At 53.2% G+C, this 17,429-nt stretch overlaps 6 protein-coding genes across 6 annotated transcripts; 2 read left to right on the forward strand and 4 right to left on the reverse strand.

Moving 5' to 3' along the window:
• Nucleotides 1–128: 128 nt before the first annotated feature.
• Nucleotides 129–3,883, reverse strand: RHO25_000723 (uncharacterized protein; the record flags this gene model as incomplete). Its single annotated transcript, XM_023593328.2, has 2 exons — nt 129–198; nt 255–3,883. 2 exons carry the CDS (start codon nt 3,881–3,883, stop codon nt 129–131), a joined length of 3,699 nt encoding a protein of 1,232 aa, XP_023459733.1.
• Nucleotides 3,884–4,909: 1,026 nt separating this feature from the next.
• On the forward strand, nt 4,910–7,150 carry RHO25_000724 (uncharacterized protein; the record flags this gene model as incomplete). The annotated part of the gene is made up of 2 exons (XM_023593330.2): nt 4,910–5,601; nt 5,857–7,150. 2 exons carry the CDS (start codon nt 4,910–4,912, stop codon nt 7,148–7,150), a joined length of 1,986 nt encoding a protein of 661 aa, XP_023458635.2.
• Nucleotides 7,151–7,224: 74 nt separating this feature from the next.
• On the reverse strand, nt 7,225–8,025 carry RHO25_000725 (uncharacterized protein; the record flags this gene model as incomplete). Its single annotated transcript, XM_065602053.1, has 1 exon — nt 7,225–8,025. The coding sequence occupies one exon, from the start codon at nt 8,023–8,025 to the stop codon at nt 7,225–7,227; it is 801 nt and encodes a 266-aa protein (XP_065458125.1).
• Nucleotides 8,026–8,728: 703 nt separating this feature from the next.
• Nucleotides 8,729–10,647, reverse strand: RHO25_000726 (uncharacterized protein; the record flags this gene model as incomplete). The annotated part of the gene is made up of 2 exons (XM_023593331.2): nt 8,729–10,279; nt 10,462–10,647. The coding sequence occupies 2 exons, from the start codon at nt 10,645–10,647 to the stop codon at nt 8,729–8,731; spliced, it is 1,737 nt and encodes a 578-aa protein (XP_023458636.1).
• An 832-nt stretch (nt 10,648–11,479) lies between these two features.
• Nucleotides 11,480–12,907, reverse strand: RHO25_000727 (uncharacterized protein; the record flags this gene model as incomplete). The annotated part of the gene is made up of 1 exon (XM_023593332.2): nt 11,480–12,907. The coding sequence occupies one exon, from the start codon at nt 12,905–12,907 to the stop codon at nt 11,480–11,482; it is 1,428 nt and encodes a 475-aa protein (XP_023458637.1).
• Nucleotides 12,908–14,674: 1,767 nt separating this feature from the next.
• Nucleotides 14,675–17,251, forward strand: RHO25_000728 (uncharacterized protein; the record flags this gene model as incomplete). Its single annotated transcript, XM_023593333.2, has 1 exon — nt 14,675–17,251. One exon carries the CDS (start codon nt 14,675–14,677, stop codon nt 17,249–17,251), a length of 2,577 nt encoding a protein of 858 aa, XP_023458630.2.
• Nucleotides 17,252–17,429: the final 178 nt, after the last annotated feature.

Below are 17,429 nucleotides of genomic sequence, written 5' to 3' on the forward strand. Positions count from 1 at the left end.
CATGCGACTTGGACGATTGGCAGATGTGGTTGCGCGCAAACTGCGAGGAGAGCTGTGAAGCGGTAGAAAGTCTTGATCGATACACGTACACACAAAAATTCGATTGACTTCGTTGGCTCTCATAAACATTACTTATCTACTGTTTCCGGGAAGACGATGCCAATGATCTCATCTATCAGGCTGAAGATCAAGTGCACACTGTTGTGATAGTCAGCGAATGTCCATCGAATTGGGAGGCACACGGGTAGACTTACTTCAACCTAGGATTGTTCAACATGGCGACGATCTTGCGACTCGCCGCTTGCGCATTCACTCGCCCAACCACACTGCCAGCGATATCCGGAATCAGCGCGCCCAGTAGAAGACCCGCTTCCTTCCTGGTGCGCGCCTTCTCGGCCGGTGTACGCGGTACGGTTGGTGGCCGCATCTTGCCATCCGGCCACATGGTCTTCTTCAGATTCTCAACGTAGCCCGCCAGCTTGTCGTCCTCCAAAGCACTGTTTGTTGCTTCCTTGACTTTCCGCTCAATAGTGCCTCCGAGCAATTGGTGAAGCACGACCACTACTGTACGACCACGAAGCCAGCTGTTGCCCTTTGAGAGTTCAAAAGTTTCCAGGAATAGATCGCAGATGGGCTTTACGAAAGGTTCAACCTCTTTCGTTTCATATGCGTTCAGTTCGGCTTCAGCTTCAGTCGCAGTAGCAGGATTTTGTACAGCTGGATCCATGCTGTCAACAGGAGAAGAGCCACTCATTTGCGATGTAGCAGCTGAGATGAGATTTTGACCTGCGACTGACAATTGGTCGAGAACCGGTATGTTTCCAAGGAACTCTTCCATGCCATCCGAGACTGAGTTGTATATTCGTGTCACAAAGTCTTTGGCGTCAGCTTGTGTGCCATCGGTACCGTTGTTCACGATGGCAGACTGAGACAAGAAGGCTCGCAGTTCTCTGCTTCGACAGATTGCAGGGACCAGCAAAAGAGCTCGTAGGTACTTCTCCAATGTAACTCGTCGTTTCTGCAGAAAGTCCTTCTGCAGAGTGAACAAAGTCTGCCGGCGAGGGAAGTCTAACTCTCTCACTGCCGGAAATCGTGCTTTCAGCCTCTTGTGGAGGTCGTGGAATTGACTGTATCGGCGGGTGATAACCCATGTTGCTGCCGGCATTTGTTCACCAGCCTGTCGACGAATCTCGATGACATAAAGTGCATATTCGTGGCCGTCCTCCTCTCTGCCGACCATGACAGACTTAATCGCGATCAACGCCCGCCCATAAAGACTGTTGTCGCTCTCTTGAACGATGTATTGCTGCTTTTGCATCTCTTTGCGTCTAATCTCACGTTGCAAGCTTTGTTCCGATTTTCGCAAGATTCGCAATTCAGCCTGGTTGTTGGTGAGCTCCGCTTTGGCAGTCAGTGAGTCAAGAACATTTCTCTGAGCGCTGAGCCTTTCGATATCTGCATTGAGAACGTCAATAGCCTCTGCCAGACCTAGATCTCCAGCGGCTGCTTCTTCGACGCGCTCGTCTTCCTCATCTGTCGCAGCGTTCGAATCCTCCCGCTCATCTTCGGCAAACTTTTCTTGCTCGTGACCGAATAAGTCATCCACGAACACGCCTCGGTTGGATGGGCCCCCAACGAGTCCTAGCGAAGAAAGACTGGGTTTGCTGCGATCCAAAATTTGAGAAGCTGTGCCCGAAGTTCCAGAACGGCTCATGAAATCTAGCGACTCACGCCTTTCTTCTCCTTCAAGCGACCGTCTGCCGGAGGTTTCGGAGAACAAGCTAGCCTTGTCACGGTCATCACTGACAATGTTGTCGAGTGCAGCTTGCATCTCTCTGACTGCTTTGGCCTCTTCTTGAGCATGCTTTGCGCCGTCGCCATCAGAGTCGTAGCTCTTCAGGCTGGAAATCGATTGTACCATGTTCTCAGCCTCCGCATCTTCTGCGAACAGTGGAGAGCGATCTTCGCCGAACAATGTATTTCTGCCGCCGTCATTTGCCTCGTCTAAAGATCGCCGTGTGGTGTCAGAAAACATGCTGCTGCTACGACCGACAGTTTTCAGGTCTGATGTAGAGAGCACCGCTCGCCGCAGTTCGGGCTCCTTCTGTAATGCTCCCAGTTGCGGCCTTCTAACATGAACGGCAGGACTCTCGGCGCCGCGGGACCCGTTGGCCGTCTCGCCCTCTCCGTGCAAGAGAGGCCCGAATGTGGGTTTGTCATCGACCGCCAGCCATTTGTAATAGAGATCAGTCTTCTTGAAAGCTTCATAATGTTGATCTTTCATGGTGTTGTAGACTCTGGTCTGCATGCGCAGCACTTCCCGCCGAGCAGCCAGATAGTCTCGCGCGACAACTTTCGACCCAGCCTTCAAACATTGCTTCACAACCTGCAAGGTGTCTTGAGGCACCCGCATTTCTGGCTTTGATAAGTACTCGGCATACATTTGCGCAATGTCCATGCGGTCTGGATCTGCCGCCAATGACGCTGGGGGCTCATCATTGTCCCCTTCGAGAGGATTGCGAAACCCGTCCACGACCAGATAGAACTGTACAAGACGCATCAGGTTCTGACGATCCATATACTCCATAAAGTAACTCAGTCCAGCAGCATCGTATATCAGTTCCCGAAGCGAGGCCTGCCGTTTTCGCGATAAAGACTCCTCGTTTCGTGCTGTTGTGACTTTTGTCGCTGGCCTGCTGTCATCTGCAGCGGATAAGGACGCAATTTTCTGGTCGAGCAATCTTCGCCCAGTCTCTAGTCGCCGAATGTACGCTACATCTTGACCTTCGACTTGCGCATCTCGCCTAAGTTGCAGGCTGACTTGGCTTCGAAAGAGGCGTGCATCGTTCAAGGTGCTAACGTGCCTGATAGCTCTGACGAAGCGCTCGAATTGGCGCTCGCTGTCATATGGTCGCAATCTGGGAAATTGACTCCCTCGACCGGGCTTTCCTGGGGAAGCAGGTGCATGCTGATCGAGTGCAGCACGCATCTTGCGGACAGACTTGCGGTCTTGAAGCATTGCACCGCCCACGCTGACAATCTGCTGATTCCAGAAGTCCGGATCCGCGAGCATCGTCACCATGGGTCCAATTACAGCACAAGCCACAATCTCTCTAATGAGCACTGTTACCGCAGAACTTGATCTCATGTTCATCGGAAGGACGCAGGGGAGGATCTTCTCAACAAGTCTACGCAGATGCTGCTGTGAAGAAGCTGTGGTATCCGATTGTGACAGCGAAGCAACAGAATGTAGTCTGCCGCCTCTGTATTTGCCAGCGATCGCCATGCTCAGCTCTTCACTCTCTGTCACGTTGTGTTCAAGTGCTTTGCCACGAACAGCTCTTTCAGCATCGTAAAAGTCTCTCATATGACTTGTCACCACAGGCAGTACTTGAGCCACACCGAGCTCGACCAGATCCAGGTCAGTCAGCCTAGCTGTGACCGAGAGGAGCACCGAACGGATGCAGCGGTCAATCTCATTCTGGAACAGCGGTCGCTTGCTGATATGCCCATACCAGCTGGTGACAAAGTCGCGCAGGATCACATCCAGCAAGCCATCTACCTGCTTTGAGAACTTCTCGGCCTCGGGAAAGATGATCGGCCGTCTGTACTCTCCGCGGTCCCTCAACGTCGCCTTCTCTTCCTCCCACACGCCGGGCTGTGCAGACGTAAGCGCGAGTGGCGCATCTCGGTGGACATTGCTCCAAGCGGTCCGTGGTCGCGCGGTCGATGCGAGGGCGTAGATCGTTGCGAGCAGTGCTGCGAGAACGCCAGCAACGAAGGCGTGAGGAATGAATCGCAAGGGCGGGAGCAGGTCGGAGATGTATGCCCAACTGATGAATGCTACTGCCGATGCGAGAACATGCTTCCGCTCGAGGGGCATTCTCTTGATGAACGCATTCTCTTTGCGCTGCAAGGCCACTGGTCTTAATCTTGCCGCCGGTGTTGTACTGTTCACAATATGCGGACGTCTAAGCTTTACGCTGATGATAAGATGTTGCACGTGACTCTCGGATGATGCTCTGCCGATTCACCTCAATTGCTGTGAGCGCTGGTGCTGGAGATGTTGGCGGTGATGTGAGGATTCCACTGTGGTCGTCTTGCGACGATGTTTAGGGTACAGCAATTCTCATCATCAATATGTACAGCTTTCAAATCCCACCATACTCGTGCTAGACTGCCTCCTTCTGTTACGCTCCACACTCCACCTTTCCCGACTAGCTGAGACTTTGATGCGACTTTGATGCACTTGGACACCTACCAAGGTTCGGGTACGGACATGACTCCCTCCCATCGTACTCGAGGACGACGACGATGATGTAGAAGAGCCTGCTAGAGATCCCATTGCCGACTGGGTCGAAGAAGACGACGAGCCTTAGCGGACAGCCAAAGCAGGAGGACTCCGCGTTCCGGAGATTGTCAAGCGCTTCTTTTCACATCAGAACGTAGATGCAGTGTACAAGCGCCGGAAGCTCCTCGTCACGCGTGACCAGCAAGCCGCTACTGAGCGAGACGAGGCCATCGCACGGCTGGCCCGACTAGCTGAGCGTCTATATCCTCCAGCAGCCTCTCAGTGATGGCTTGAGAAGTTGAGTCCTCGAGAATCGCACCTAGGCCAGCTGATACGCCTTCATGTCCACACGCAAAAGTACCTGGGCATGGAACCTGTCCTGGCAAATGCCGAGCTGATCTGCCAGCATATCATGACTATCAAGAAAGATCATGCCGCCGCCGCCCAAGGGCTCTTTGAGGATTATATGACAGAAATGGCAAGCATGGACGTCTCGTTATCCGAGCTTGATCAGCTCCGGCGAGTTTCAACACTGCACTTGATCAATGGTCGCCATTCAATCCTCCCAACGTCGTTCAGACTGCTGCCGACCTTGCCTCAGAGCGAACACTCAGCAACATGCTCAAAGACGACTTCTCGGGCCTTGTCGACACTGCTGCAGAAGGGGAATTTATCAGAATCATTGCCGAGCTTTACGAGTACGTCAGCTCGGACAACCGACGTGAATGGGAATTCAGTCCGGGGCTCGCAGATACCCCGTTCGCCGGGTACGCAATGCAGCTTGGCAACAAGTCGGGTATCAAGGTAGTGTATATTCGTCAAGGACTTCTCAGCAGTCGGCTCGGACCATTTGTGCCAGATGGACTGACGGAGGTTGTTCGTCAAATCTACCACAAAGCAATGAGACATCGCGTCACCAGTCCAGACCTATACGATGGAACGGTGCTGCTGTCTGAAGCGGAGGATCTTGCAGGAGCCTTATACCAACACACGCTGGGACCGTCGAGCGGCACAGCGTGCCAGCCATGCCTGGACTCAGAAGCCATTGCGCTCTCAGGGCGCTGCAGAGTTGTCGGTTGCTCACGATCGTTCCCGAGCGCGGACAGGTTAGTAGCCGAGCCACGAAGAAAGGAGCTCATGGCTACGCACACAAGTACTGAAGATGACACAAGTACGCCGCGCTCATTCATCAGCACGAAAGAGGGTCTTCTGATCCTGCCGCGACTAGCTATTCGAACCATTCCCCTTGGACGATCGAATGTTGCGAGTATGATTACAGACACTACGACAAGTTATGAGCTCCACAAGCAGTACACGCTAGCGGGCGGCGCGATCGACAACTCGCTCAATGTCATAACGTGCCTCAGTTGCTGCAAGGAAATACTGAGAAGCAACATTCAAGATCACTCGGAGCAATCGCCGAGATGTCGAACATGCGATAATACCACGATCCCCTGTGCCAGCTGCGAATTGCAAGGCCTTACGTGTGGAAAGCATGAAGCAACTTGAGCGGAGCCCTTCTGCAGTGGTTTCCTTGCTGGGCTAAGCGACGAGAAATTGGACAGGATGCTGAGAGGCGACAAGGTCAATGTCAAGAGCATCCCAGAGTTCGCCATCGACGCCGTGCAGTCTGCTTATGTGGGCAAGCAATTGGAGCTTCCTTTCGGACGGCCTACCGAACCTCGCTCAGCGGCAACTCTTGCCATGCTCTGTGACCAGATAGACTATCAAGCACAGGCTTTCAACCCTGACATTCTTCTGGCGATGGGACACTGGACGGTGTCTGCGCAGATCGAGCAAAGTTTAACACCACTCCACAACTCTGGCGGCGTTACTCCTGGCGGTATTACCCGCCGTGACTGGGAGTCTGCTATCCACGCAGTCATTCCGCGAGAGAACTGGCCCGAGGATGCGGCATTTGGCAGCTTTTCGCGCGTGGACATTTCTACACAAGAGCTGCGATTCATTGTGCGAGGGAAGATGGTGTCGATCGCTCGCAAGCAGGGCATGTTGTGGTCGGTAATTATCGACTCCACTTACAATAGCAACTGGACGCTTTATTCGAGGCGCGAGGCAAGAGTGTACGATGCTCTTATCCATTCCCACTTCACCATGCCGTTTACCAACCCATTTGCGGACGTCGGCACCGAGACCATAGAGTTCCTTCAGAACTCAAGCAAGCAGGGCCGAATCCAGGCTCTCGGCTGTGCTATGCGCTGTAGCAGGCAGATCTATCCAGACTCCACGGCTCAAATATTCAAGGAAGAAAACCTTCTTACCATTGACAGATTCGAATATGAGCAAAACTGGGTCGAACTCTCGCCGGTCAAAGTCACGGCTGAGCGTATGCGCAAGAGGGGTGTCGAATCGATCTCATTCATGCCGGTGGAACGTCAGACGTCTGGAGATCGCCGCTTTATGGAAAACATGAACAACCTTCGCAGTGCGCATCCGCGCAATGGACCTATCCATCCCAACCTGATCATCAAAGGTCCTGATGGTTTGACTGCTACCCAGGATCTCTTCCGTACTTGGGCGCTGTTCTGGGAAACTCAATATATATTTGTTACCATATATGTATTGCAGAAGAGAGTTTCCCCTGAGCTTATGGCGAATCCATTCTTCCGGTATTTCATAAGATGGAATGGTCGGATGGACGGATACTTCTTTGGCCCTATTGCGAATGCTGCATCGGCTGCGGCAAGGGACCCAAATTCCCCACAGTTTGACGCAAAAGTGCGTGACTTCTGGGATTTAAACCACACATTGGCACAGGGCAAGCAGAATATGGGTGGACGAGCAGATCATGAAGACTTGGTGAAGGCATGGCTAATGAACAGACAGCGGAATGCCGCATAAGGTACGGCATGAATGGGCAATTAGGGAAGGATAGGTGTACAACAGTGAATGAATGTGGAATACGTCTAGAAGGTTTAAGCAAATTCGATGCCATTTTGCAAGAGCAAGAGCAAGACCAACTGCAGTTCTCTTGCACTGTATACACTGCAATGCTTCTTTACTCGGGTATTGCCCAAAGTGCGTGCCAATAAAACTCCAGTAAAACTCGACAGCTGATGTCTCACGTTCTCCATTCCCCCAAGATACTGAAGGATTACGAAACGTGCAGCTTGGTCAGCGTAAGCGCCATCGAAGAAAGCCTTGGTAGCAAGATTGACCGCAAAATCGTTATTGGTGCCACGTCTTGCGAGGGTGAGGCCGACGCTGGCTGCCATGACGAGACATGCCGCGTCGTTGCGTTCGTGTCGGCGCGAGGTGAAGTTGACACCACCGAAGTCAAAAACGATGACCTCTCCAACCCAGTCATCCTCCTCTGCGCAGTGAGGACCGACTTGATTTCGCAAAGAGTTGTCGGCGCGCTCGCACAGCACATCGGATCTTGCGAAGACTGCAATAAGTTGACGAACAGACCAGACCGTCATGGATTGCGGTCTCTCCACGACGAAAATTCCATTGAAATTGTCACCACTCAGGCCATCATGCTCCAGCATACGGGCAAGTGGGAATGGCATAGGCTGCGGCGTATCCATTGTGAATACACGGGAAGACGCGATACGAAAACTCGGTGTTGGATGACGAATACCGCCATCATCCTCGAAGTGTGGTGCATCCAAACCAGCATCGTCTCGGTCACGCTTAAGACTCTTCTCGAGAGCAGATCGTGCTGCTTTATCCGCGACAGGACTCGCAAGCGGAGCTTCAGGAATCGACAACATTGGTCGGCGGTGAAGTCGTAGAATGAAAGAGCTCCCACCCGGCTCGCTGGTCGCGCGGTACTGGACCTGGGCCACGGTCGCGTCATCTCTGTTCCAGCCGAGCAAGTTATCGTCCGAGCGCTGAGATCCAGAAGAGAGAAATGGAAGAGAGACTCCTGTCGAGTGGCCTTTCGCCTTTTCTTTTTAAGCGCACCAGTCTTGCAAGCCCGTGACTGCAGAGCTGAGCCTCCAGCGTGATCACCAATATGGTGTCCCCCTTGCGTAGCGTTATGCGTCTTCGTGTTTGATAGTTGACTGAAGCTGATTTTGTCTGTTGCAGTATCATCGCGGGGTGTTCTTGGTTGGACTGGAGACATCTTTGAGCCCGAGGAATACGGGCGTGATAGGCGAAGACTATATCAGGTCAATTGATTGAAGGTAGTTGACGCAGCGGTTGATGGTGCGAGACTCAATATCACATATGCGAGATGTTAGTAGTTGAAGTTACGAAATGTTGTTGTGGTGTGCTGCACTTGCAAACATTATTGCAGTAACTATATTACATCCCGTCGAACGTATTCACGAATCGCTTGACTCGACCTCCACTGCGATGACGACCTTATGGGCTGAATCTGCAGCTGCATGGCTCTGCTTACTTGCAATCACTCCCTCTTGAGATCTCTGTGGTTGCTTAGGAATTGGATGCTGTGATACTCTCATGTCCTTATGAGCTCGTTCGCGGGAATGCGCCATTCTTGACAATCAGGCCAAGATTTGCTTTCATGTTCTTGTACTGAGAAGGTACCAGCCAGTCTATTGATTCTTCATGGTCGATCCACTCTCCATCAATTCCGTTTGGCCGAGTTCTCAGCTTTACCATGACTTTCTTCCTAGGTGTAGCGTCGTGTCCGGAGGTATCGAAAATCGCCGAGTGCACCCTCCGCCACTCGGGAATATCAGAACAGAGCGCAGCGCCAGGTGGCTTGTCACACAGGGCTTCCTCAAATCGCACGACCATCTCGGCTGTGCGTGTCGTGGTATCAACGTGCCAGATGCCGTCTCGTACAGGTAGCTTCCGGAGTTGCGCAAGTGCCTGATGTCGAACCTTTCCATCTCGACAATGTGTTGCGCAGAAAAACAGCGGCTGGATCAGACCTTCGTCCAGACTAACGGAGAACAGTCTACGATCTGCATTGTCGGATCCCATGATGTACATGCAGATGGCGAGAATATTCTCAAATTCGCCAATGTATTGGTCAAAGCAGGATGCTTCCGCATATAAGCTTGATGCAGCTAGGATTCTGTTCATTTTTGTGCGCGTCCGGAGCATCCCCAGACCATGCTGCTCTCTTGTGCTTAGCTTGGCAGTGGGCTTATGCATGAACTCCCAGAGCAGGCCGTCTAGCTTTAAGAAGGTCTGCTCGAGTTCTTGTGCCTGGGCTAATGCATCGATGGTGTGACCGCCTGGTGATTGAAGTCTATGATGGTCGCCAACTGTGCGCATGAAGTGATATAAGCGACTCGTCCAGGTGTTGACCAGGTCGCGGGCATGAGTCAAATCGTGAAAGGATGTTGGTAGTATCGAGTCGGTAGCGGCTGTGAAGAACGGCATGCCAGGCACGCGTGAGGCCAGATACAAAGTCCCCTGTAGGTCCATTCTCATGATCGCCCGGACCAGACTGGGGTTGACTTTGCGTGCATCGAATGTAGTGTTCGATTGAAGCAGTTGAATAGCATTTTCAATGTGCATCAGAGCAGGGACAAACGATTCTCGCAACGCTTCAAAGTGAATGCACAGCAAAGAGCACAATAGGATGACATCCAGAGGTGCTTTACCACTTTTCAGCAACTCCTGCATCTCATTCAAGGCCTTGGAGTATTGTAGGATGGGGAACCCGGTCTTCACAAGGGACACATCAATGCCCTCTGCGCCAGCGGATCGGCGCAGAGACCTCTCCTCGTGCAAAGCACCAAGAGCGTTGATGGCATGTCGGACTGCAGGCTCTTGGTGACTCAGCTGTAGTACCAGTCGTTCCCATACGGTATCGGAAAAATAGCCTGACACACAGGGTGCCGTACGGGCACGGAAGTAGTCGAAAGTCCTTCGCTCCAGGGCATCACTTGAGACGTCGTTGATCAGAGCAACCGTTAATGGTTCAGGCGATTTTGGTCTGGTAGGCGACTCGCCCATTTGGGCGTAGCCATCGCACTTCCGGCCCGTCGTAGTGCATCGTTTGCAGTGTGGCTTCTCCTCATCGCACTTCACTCTCCGTATCTAAGGCGCAGAAGATGGACATATTAGCTAGACCCCATGTGGTGCTTGCAGAAAACCAACGTGTGAGATGCGAGCGCACATGCCACCACCGTTTTGCCGCATTGGGAGTGCTGTGCGCTCGCACCTGTGATTGCAGCGGGGAAGAAGCAGTGTGGAGGTTTAGGTCAGTACAATGGACGTACTTTGCATGTGATACAGCCAGTTCGCGTCTTTGGTGCATATCTCCTCTGGTGTCCAGGCCGTTTCTCTGCCCTGGCCAGCTGCTTCTCTCGTGAGACCACTTTTTGGTCGTTGGAGGAACTGCTCTGAGAACTGCTGACGGAGCCGGACCGGGGCCGTTCAACCACAATGGTGGACTCGCTGAGCATAATAACGAAGACCCATTGCAATATGATCCTCGTCGGCGGGTGTATGGAGCAGCTGTCACGGCGACAACCTCGTCGTGTGCTGGTCTGCGTGCGGAATGGCGTTTCTACGGGTGCGAATCGACCAAGGAGAGGACATGTTTTTGAGACTGATCAGTGCCTCTACGTTGCCCGAATCCATGAGCGGAGCAGGGCGAGTCCAGTCCGGTGTTCCCAGCGTCAGCACGCCTCGACGGTCGTGCAGCGAGGATGATTGACTTTGGCCTCGACTGTGAAGAGTCTAGCGGGTCGTCATCTATACGAGTTGGCCAATGACAGCCGCTCCTCGTCCTGCATGTCCACGGCCCGGCACCTACCAACCACCTCAGGCCTGCGACCCTCGGCAGCATATGAAAAATTGGTTCTCCGCAGCAGTGATAATGGCTCTTCGACCTCGCGCTGTCCGGACGAACATTTCGCGACCTGAGAATTGATCGACGAGAGACTACCACGTACAGCTCTGTCCGAGCATTGCCAACCCGGAACTTCGTCTCAGGACTGGCCTGACAAGAGAAATCACAGGAACAAACACCATGCAGTGATTCGTGTGGAACCGATGTTCACACCACGGGCACCGCCTCATTTTGCGGAGTGCATTGCGGCTAACCCCATTACTGTACATTATCCTACAAGCTGAGCAGCCACCATGCTCGGAATCTGGCCGCACACCTCCACTGGCCAAGCTGCACCTGACCGGCTCAGGCGCAAAAAAGTATGACCTTAGCATGGGCATGCTCAGAGCCATGCGAAGCGACTGTTGATGAAGCGTTGCGCCTCGAGCAACAAGTGCAATTCCTCAGGACTCCTGATTCGATGCGGCTTCTTTGCCCGCCGCTATCCTTCGTGAGCGCTCCTCATCTGCAGAAGTGAGCTCGAATGCACGCATGCGATTTGCTATGCGCTCGTCAAGAGTTATTGGCTCTATCCATAAGCTCTCTTCATGTTCTGCACGGGGCTTATGGACAAGCTTGTACCAGTCTTTCTCCTCCTGCTGCAAGACTGTGGCTTGCTCCGATGTTTCCTTTGCTACGTCAGACGCGCTGCCATCGTCCTGCGCGATCACAGAGGTGTATGGGCGATACGAGGCCAGAACTGCAGCCGCAACCTGTCGCCCGATGTCGTCCTGCAGTCGTCTCCTGTTCAGGAATCGGTAAATCCTCACTGGCGTATTCTTGATTCCGAGGAGATGGGGCAAGCGAACGCCAACACTCGGGCCCAAGATCTCGGGTGTAGAAGGTGATAGCACAGCCGTGCTGTAGTCTTCAGGGAGGATAGGTGATGGTGGGAACCGTCGTTTCGGTTTCTGCTCGCCGTCGTTATCCTTTGACTGGGCGCTCTCTTCTCCCTTTTTGTCCTCATTTGCCCCGTCGCCAATATTTTCGGCGTCCGTAGAATTACCTGGCCCCGCGCTTTCGACTACAGTATCTAGGGATGTCAGCGGTGACTCCTCACCACCACCACCTCCGTGGGCGCTTGTGGTATTCGCAGTAGTGTCATTGCCAGAAGCAGATGCAGGGGCATGGCCGGCGGATTCTGTACCAGCGACTGAATCGGAATCCGCCTCCTTCGGCAGACTTGCAGGTCCCAGGTAGCCCTCGTGTAGACCGCGTATGTATTCTTTCCAGGTGTGTCGACCGATCACGATGTCTCCGGCAACACCTGGATATTCCACATCTCCATTTTGCCGGCGCAAATTCTCAACCATGAGTGTGCCATCCTCATCGTCAGTCACCACTTCGCCCTCGCCATTCTTCCTGCGTTGTTTCCTGATCTTCTCCGCCGTCTTGTGTCGCACATCGCCCTCTTTCCTCCCTTCCACAACATCCCAGTCCATGGCCGCTGCCACCAGTACCGGTTTGACGTACAGATGGAAGTGCTCGCGCGCTGTCCGCAGCCCATCGCCAGGAGGTGCTTGCAGGTAGATGGTAACTCGACGTGGAATCGTCTTCGTGTCGAGTCGCTCGTCAGCGATGTGGGAGACGAGGTTGACCCATTTCTCTCTTGTGCGCTTCGTTTGATACTTGTCGTAGATCACTGCGCCGGCAAAGGAACCGGTGATAGTCCAGAAGATGGTCCAGTTCCGTGATGGCAGTCGCAGTCGAGGCAAGCCCATCATGCGAAAGGCAGGGTTCTGCGCAGTTGCCTTAGCGGTTTTCGCAGCGCCATCTGCTGCTGGTGCCGCCGTAGCGCCCCCATTGTTTGGCGAGTTTGCTTGCTCCACCATGGTGGGAAGCGCGTGATAGAGCAATGTCACTGTGAAGACGTGTAGAGGACCACGAAACTTTTGGCTCGAGGGTTCACTCGCCGCGGAGGTGATCCCGCTTCGGAGGTTATGTCCTGCTTTGCGTAGGGCGAATCAACATTTACACAATGAACTCATCAATTTCTCTTTCCGAGTCATGATCATGGCTAGAAGACCCTACTTGCGAGCTACTCGTTTTCTTGCACAACTAATGCAATGCGTGAGCCCGTCTTTGAACGTGTGCTACAGTATCTCAGCATAGGCAGTAGGCTTTCAAAGCCAGCTCGCGGCAATGCTGAAGACAATTCTGCTGCTGCTGATGCGAACGCTATGGACGAAGCATTGCACCCTAGCCTTTGGTTTCGCGCGATGAGCTAAGATATCTGGATGTTGTTCCTCAATCATCAATGTACTGTGCGGCCATGAGTTGTGCTGTCTTCTCTAGATGTACTCGCTTGGTAACGAGACTGTTCCGCTATTGAGCACCCAAATGCGCTCTGAAGCGGCGCGCGTGACCGACCAACCATTGTGGTCTAAACATCGAACCTCATCTCTCTCAATTCTGGTAATCCTGGCGCATAACTCAGGTCGTTCGTTGAGTCAAGACGGTTGTTCTCAGATCACTGCCAGAACTTTTACTGCAACCTTCCATTCCGATGTACCAGAGTCCTGTGCTAGCAGTGTCAGGCGAAGGTCACTCGATACGTATGAAGCCCACGCCACGAGAGGGGCGCAATGTACTTGAGGTTAGTACCGACCATCTCGATCCTGCACTTGATTTTGCCTCGTTGGAAGGTACTTTCCCACCATTGATGCCCGCAGTTACTGTGTATCAGAATGGTGCCTATCCTCTTCAAGTTGACGTCTCCGATTGCGATCATAAAGTGCCTTGGACATGGTACCAGATATGAATGGATCATTTCCCAGTCATTGAGACCATAGAAAACCGGAAGCGCCTCGCTACGCAGTAAACGACATGTGCGAGTAATGTTAGGCTGCCTCACGATCCTAGCCATGTCCGCAGAGTGGCTCTCACGGCCAAGGACGATGCCTTTAGGCCTGATGACGGCCTACACATAGACATCCCTCAGTCAGCAGCAATTCCAAGCCTCCAGTTGCGAGAGCCTTACAAATTCACAAATCCGAGACCATAGTTCTGGGGGCAGGTCGAGCATTCGGAAGGGAGACCGGAGCAATATTTCGTAACTTGTTGTTAGGCAGTCCTCGAAATCGTAGGGCAGCAAGCTGAGATTGCCGTCCATGATCGCTCCTGGCAACGTGTGAAGAACGGGCAAGTTGTGCTGCTTGAAAGGAAGCTAACATCATCTACCGAATTGAAGTCGCAAAGGCTTCTGAGTCTGGTGTCGGTGCTCGCTGAGACTGATCCAGAGCTTCAGTCCATGGCGCATGGGAGAGTGACGGATTGAAGTTGACCGTGTCCGTGTCCTTTGTGATCACCGCCAGGTTACGGATGATGTACAGTAGCAGTGGAAGTAGCGGACCCTGAGCTCTTATGTCACCACCCACGTGACGACGCGACGCGTTCAGGCGCATCCCATCCCGCTTGCATCAATCCGTGCCAACAGTAGTGTGCATCTCACAACGCCCTATTACGACCATGGCAGGTTGGCCATGTTTCGCAAGCCTCGAGACTCTACATCGATCGAGGTAGGACGTCCTCCGTCGCCCACAACAGAGGCCAAGACACCGTTCAGTCTTGCGGTGCCTCCCACCATCCCGCCACCCAAGATGGCGACCCGAACCAAGGCGAGTAAGCAGCTGCCGCTGCCCACGATTGGACGGCAAGGCCCAAGCAGTTCGAAGAAGCCGACCACTCCCAGGAACAAACTCACCAGCAAGGGCAACGGCAGTATTCTCAGCTTCTTCAAGAAGTCCGACGAAGGTGGCGTTGCGCAACCCGGCCTGTTCGTCGATGGAAGACTGTCTGCGGCGGGCTCATTTGCAGCCATTGACGAAGATGCTGCCGAGCTCTTCACTTCAGATGACACTTTCGACACCGAGCGCTTCAACGAAATCGGGGGGCCATCTAAGCGGCGGAAGAGGAGCAGCGAAGAGACGGATAATCGACCTGACAAGAAAGCACCTCAACAACTGGACTCGGACACCAAGGCCGTCGTGAGGAAAATTGGCCCATTCTGCGAAGATTCGGATAGCGAGCAGGAGGAAGAAGGGTCTGCCGCAACGACAGACCTCGAGAATATCTCGCATGGAGAATCTAGGGCCATACCAGTTCTCGAGGCGAAAGAGGCTTCGGCGAAGGTTCCAGTCACTGCAGCTGCAGCAAGCGATGCTCAATCACCGCCCGAATTAATCAAGGAAGAGACGAGCTACGAGCCAGGTATGGACGAGTTCGAGGAGTTTGGAGACGACGATTTTGACGAGGACCAGTTCGAGGAGGGTGACGAGTTCCGCGAGCGTCGCTACATGGAAGAGCAGGCTAGACTGGAAGAGGAGGAGGCAGAGGACGAGAAAGACTATGACCGGCCAACGGACGATGGCAACGTTAAATTAGAGAGCATGGAGGGTCAGGTCACCACGCTTTGTCCAGTTTGTAATTTGTGCCTCGATGGTGTCACCGAGCGAGACGCAGGCGTGCATGTCAACAACTGCTTGGATGGAAAGCCCACACCACTGCCTGAGAAGCCCAAAAAGCAAGGCTGTGCCACACCTGGGCCCATGAAGTCCGAAGACTCAAGCTCTGCCGGCCAATATCGACGTCCAGCTCGGCCAGCTCGACCAGGTCAAGCGAATCCGTTCAATCTCGGCGATCCAGCAGTACAGCATGGAGGTGGATCAGCGTTCAACAAGCTCATGTCCGGACACACAGAGGAGGCTGCATGGGCTGAGGCTGCTGCATCGGAGCATGCTGCCCGAGGCAAACCCTCCTATCAACGTACCTGTCCATTCTACAAAATCTTACCTGGTCTTTTCATCTGCGTCGATGCCTTTCGATACGGGGCTGTCAAAGGCTGTCAGGCGTATTTTCTCAGCCATTTCCACAGTGATCACTACGTGGGACTCACATCCACCTGGACTCACGGCCCCATTTATTGCTCAAAGGTCACCGCCAATCTCGTCAAGCAGCAACTTAGGGTTGATCCCAAATACGTTGTTCCTTTAGAGTTTGAGCGACAGATCGATGTTCCAGGCACGCGTGGCGTTAAAGTCACTATGATCTCCGCGAACCACTGTCCTGGCAGTTCGCTCTACTTGTTTGAGAAAACTGTAGGCATCAAGCAAAATGGAGAGCCTCGAGTGCAACGGATATTGCACTGTGGCGACTTCCGGGCATGCAAAATGCACGTCGAACATCCCCTGCTAATGCCAGAAGTTGTCGACAAGGTCAGTGGAAACACAAAAGAACAGAAGATCGACGTCTGCTATCTCGATACCACATACCTCAACCCAAAGTATGCGTTTCCCGGCCAGGAAGACGTCATCAAAGCGTGCGCGGATATGTGTGTCTGCCTCAGCAAGGACACGGCGGATGATGAAGATGGCTGGGAGACAATGAAGCGGCAACGCGCAGGTGAAGGGATGGCAAAATTTATACAGCGCGAAGCATCTGTCATCGCAGCTAGTGAAGAAGTCACAGACGCGACGAGTGGCGACAGCATGACTGTTGAGAAGAACCCACATGCCAGCCAACAGATCCTCTCTAGCGCTAAAGACAAGAAGTCCAGGGGCCGGCTGTTGGTGGTTGTGGGCACCTATAGCATCGGCAAGGAACGCATATGTCTGGGCATAGCCAAAGCACTAAACTCCAAGATCTATGCTCCACCTTCGAAACAGCGCATCGCGGCGGCTCTGGAAGATCCAGAGTTGGACGCCCTGATGACGAACAACCCCAAAGAAGCGCAGGTGCATATGACACCTTTATTCGAGATCCGGGCAGAGACACTAGACGATTACCTTAAAGACTTCTGGCCACACTTTACTCGCGCCGTAGGCTTTCGACCCAGTGGCTGGAACTACAAACCTCCAAAAAGTCGCCTCACGGAAAGCCCGCTGGTTTCCACGGTACTACATTCGGAGAACTGGAGAAGTACATATAGCATGCGGGATCTGGTGCCACAGCGCGGCAGCTCGAGCAGAGCAAGTTGTTTTGGTGTTCCATACAGTGAACATTCCAGCTTCAGAGAGCTCACCATGTTCTGTTGTGCATTACGAATCGACAAGATCATTCCCACCGTCAACGTCGGGAGTGCAAAGAGTCGCGAGAGGATGAAAGCGTGGTGCGATCGATGGGCTGCGGAGAGACGGAAGAATGGTCTTTACAAGATTCCTGATGACGGTAAATGGTAGATCAGTGTAAAAGCAGAAGAGATTTGCGCCTATCCTTTCAAACGCAGCATGGTGTCTTATTTGATAGCACTGATATGCACCGTCGAGGCAGGTGCGCTGCCTTCGGCTGAGCCATGTGCGACGATATGTGTCTCGAATTATTGGTATCCGGTTGTCTGGTCAAAGTCGGCCTTTGCCA

Source organism: Cercospora beticola, chromosome 1, assembly GCF_033473495.1.
Source record: "Cercospora beticola chromosome 1, complete sequence".
Classification (NCBI taxonomy): Eukaryota; Fungi; Ascomycota; class Dothideomycetes; order Mycosphaerellales; family Mycosphaerellaceae; genus Cercospora; species Cercospora beticola.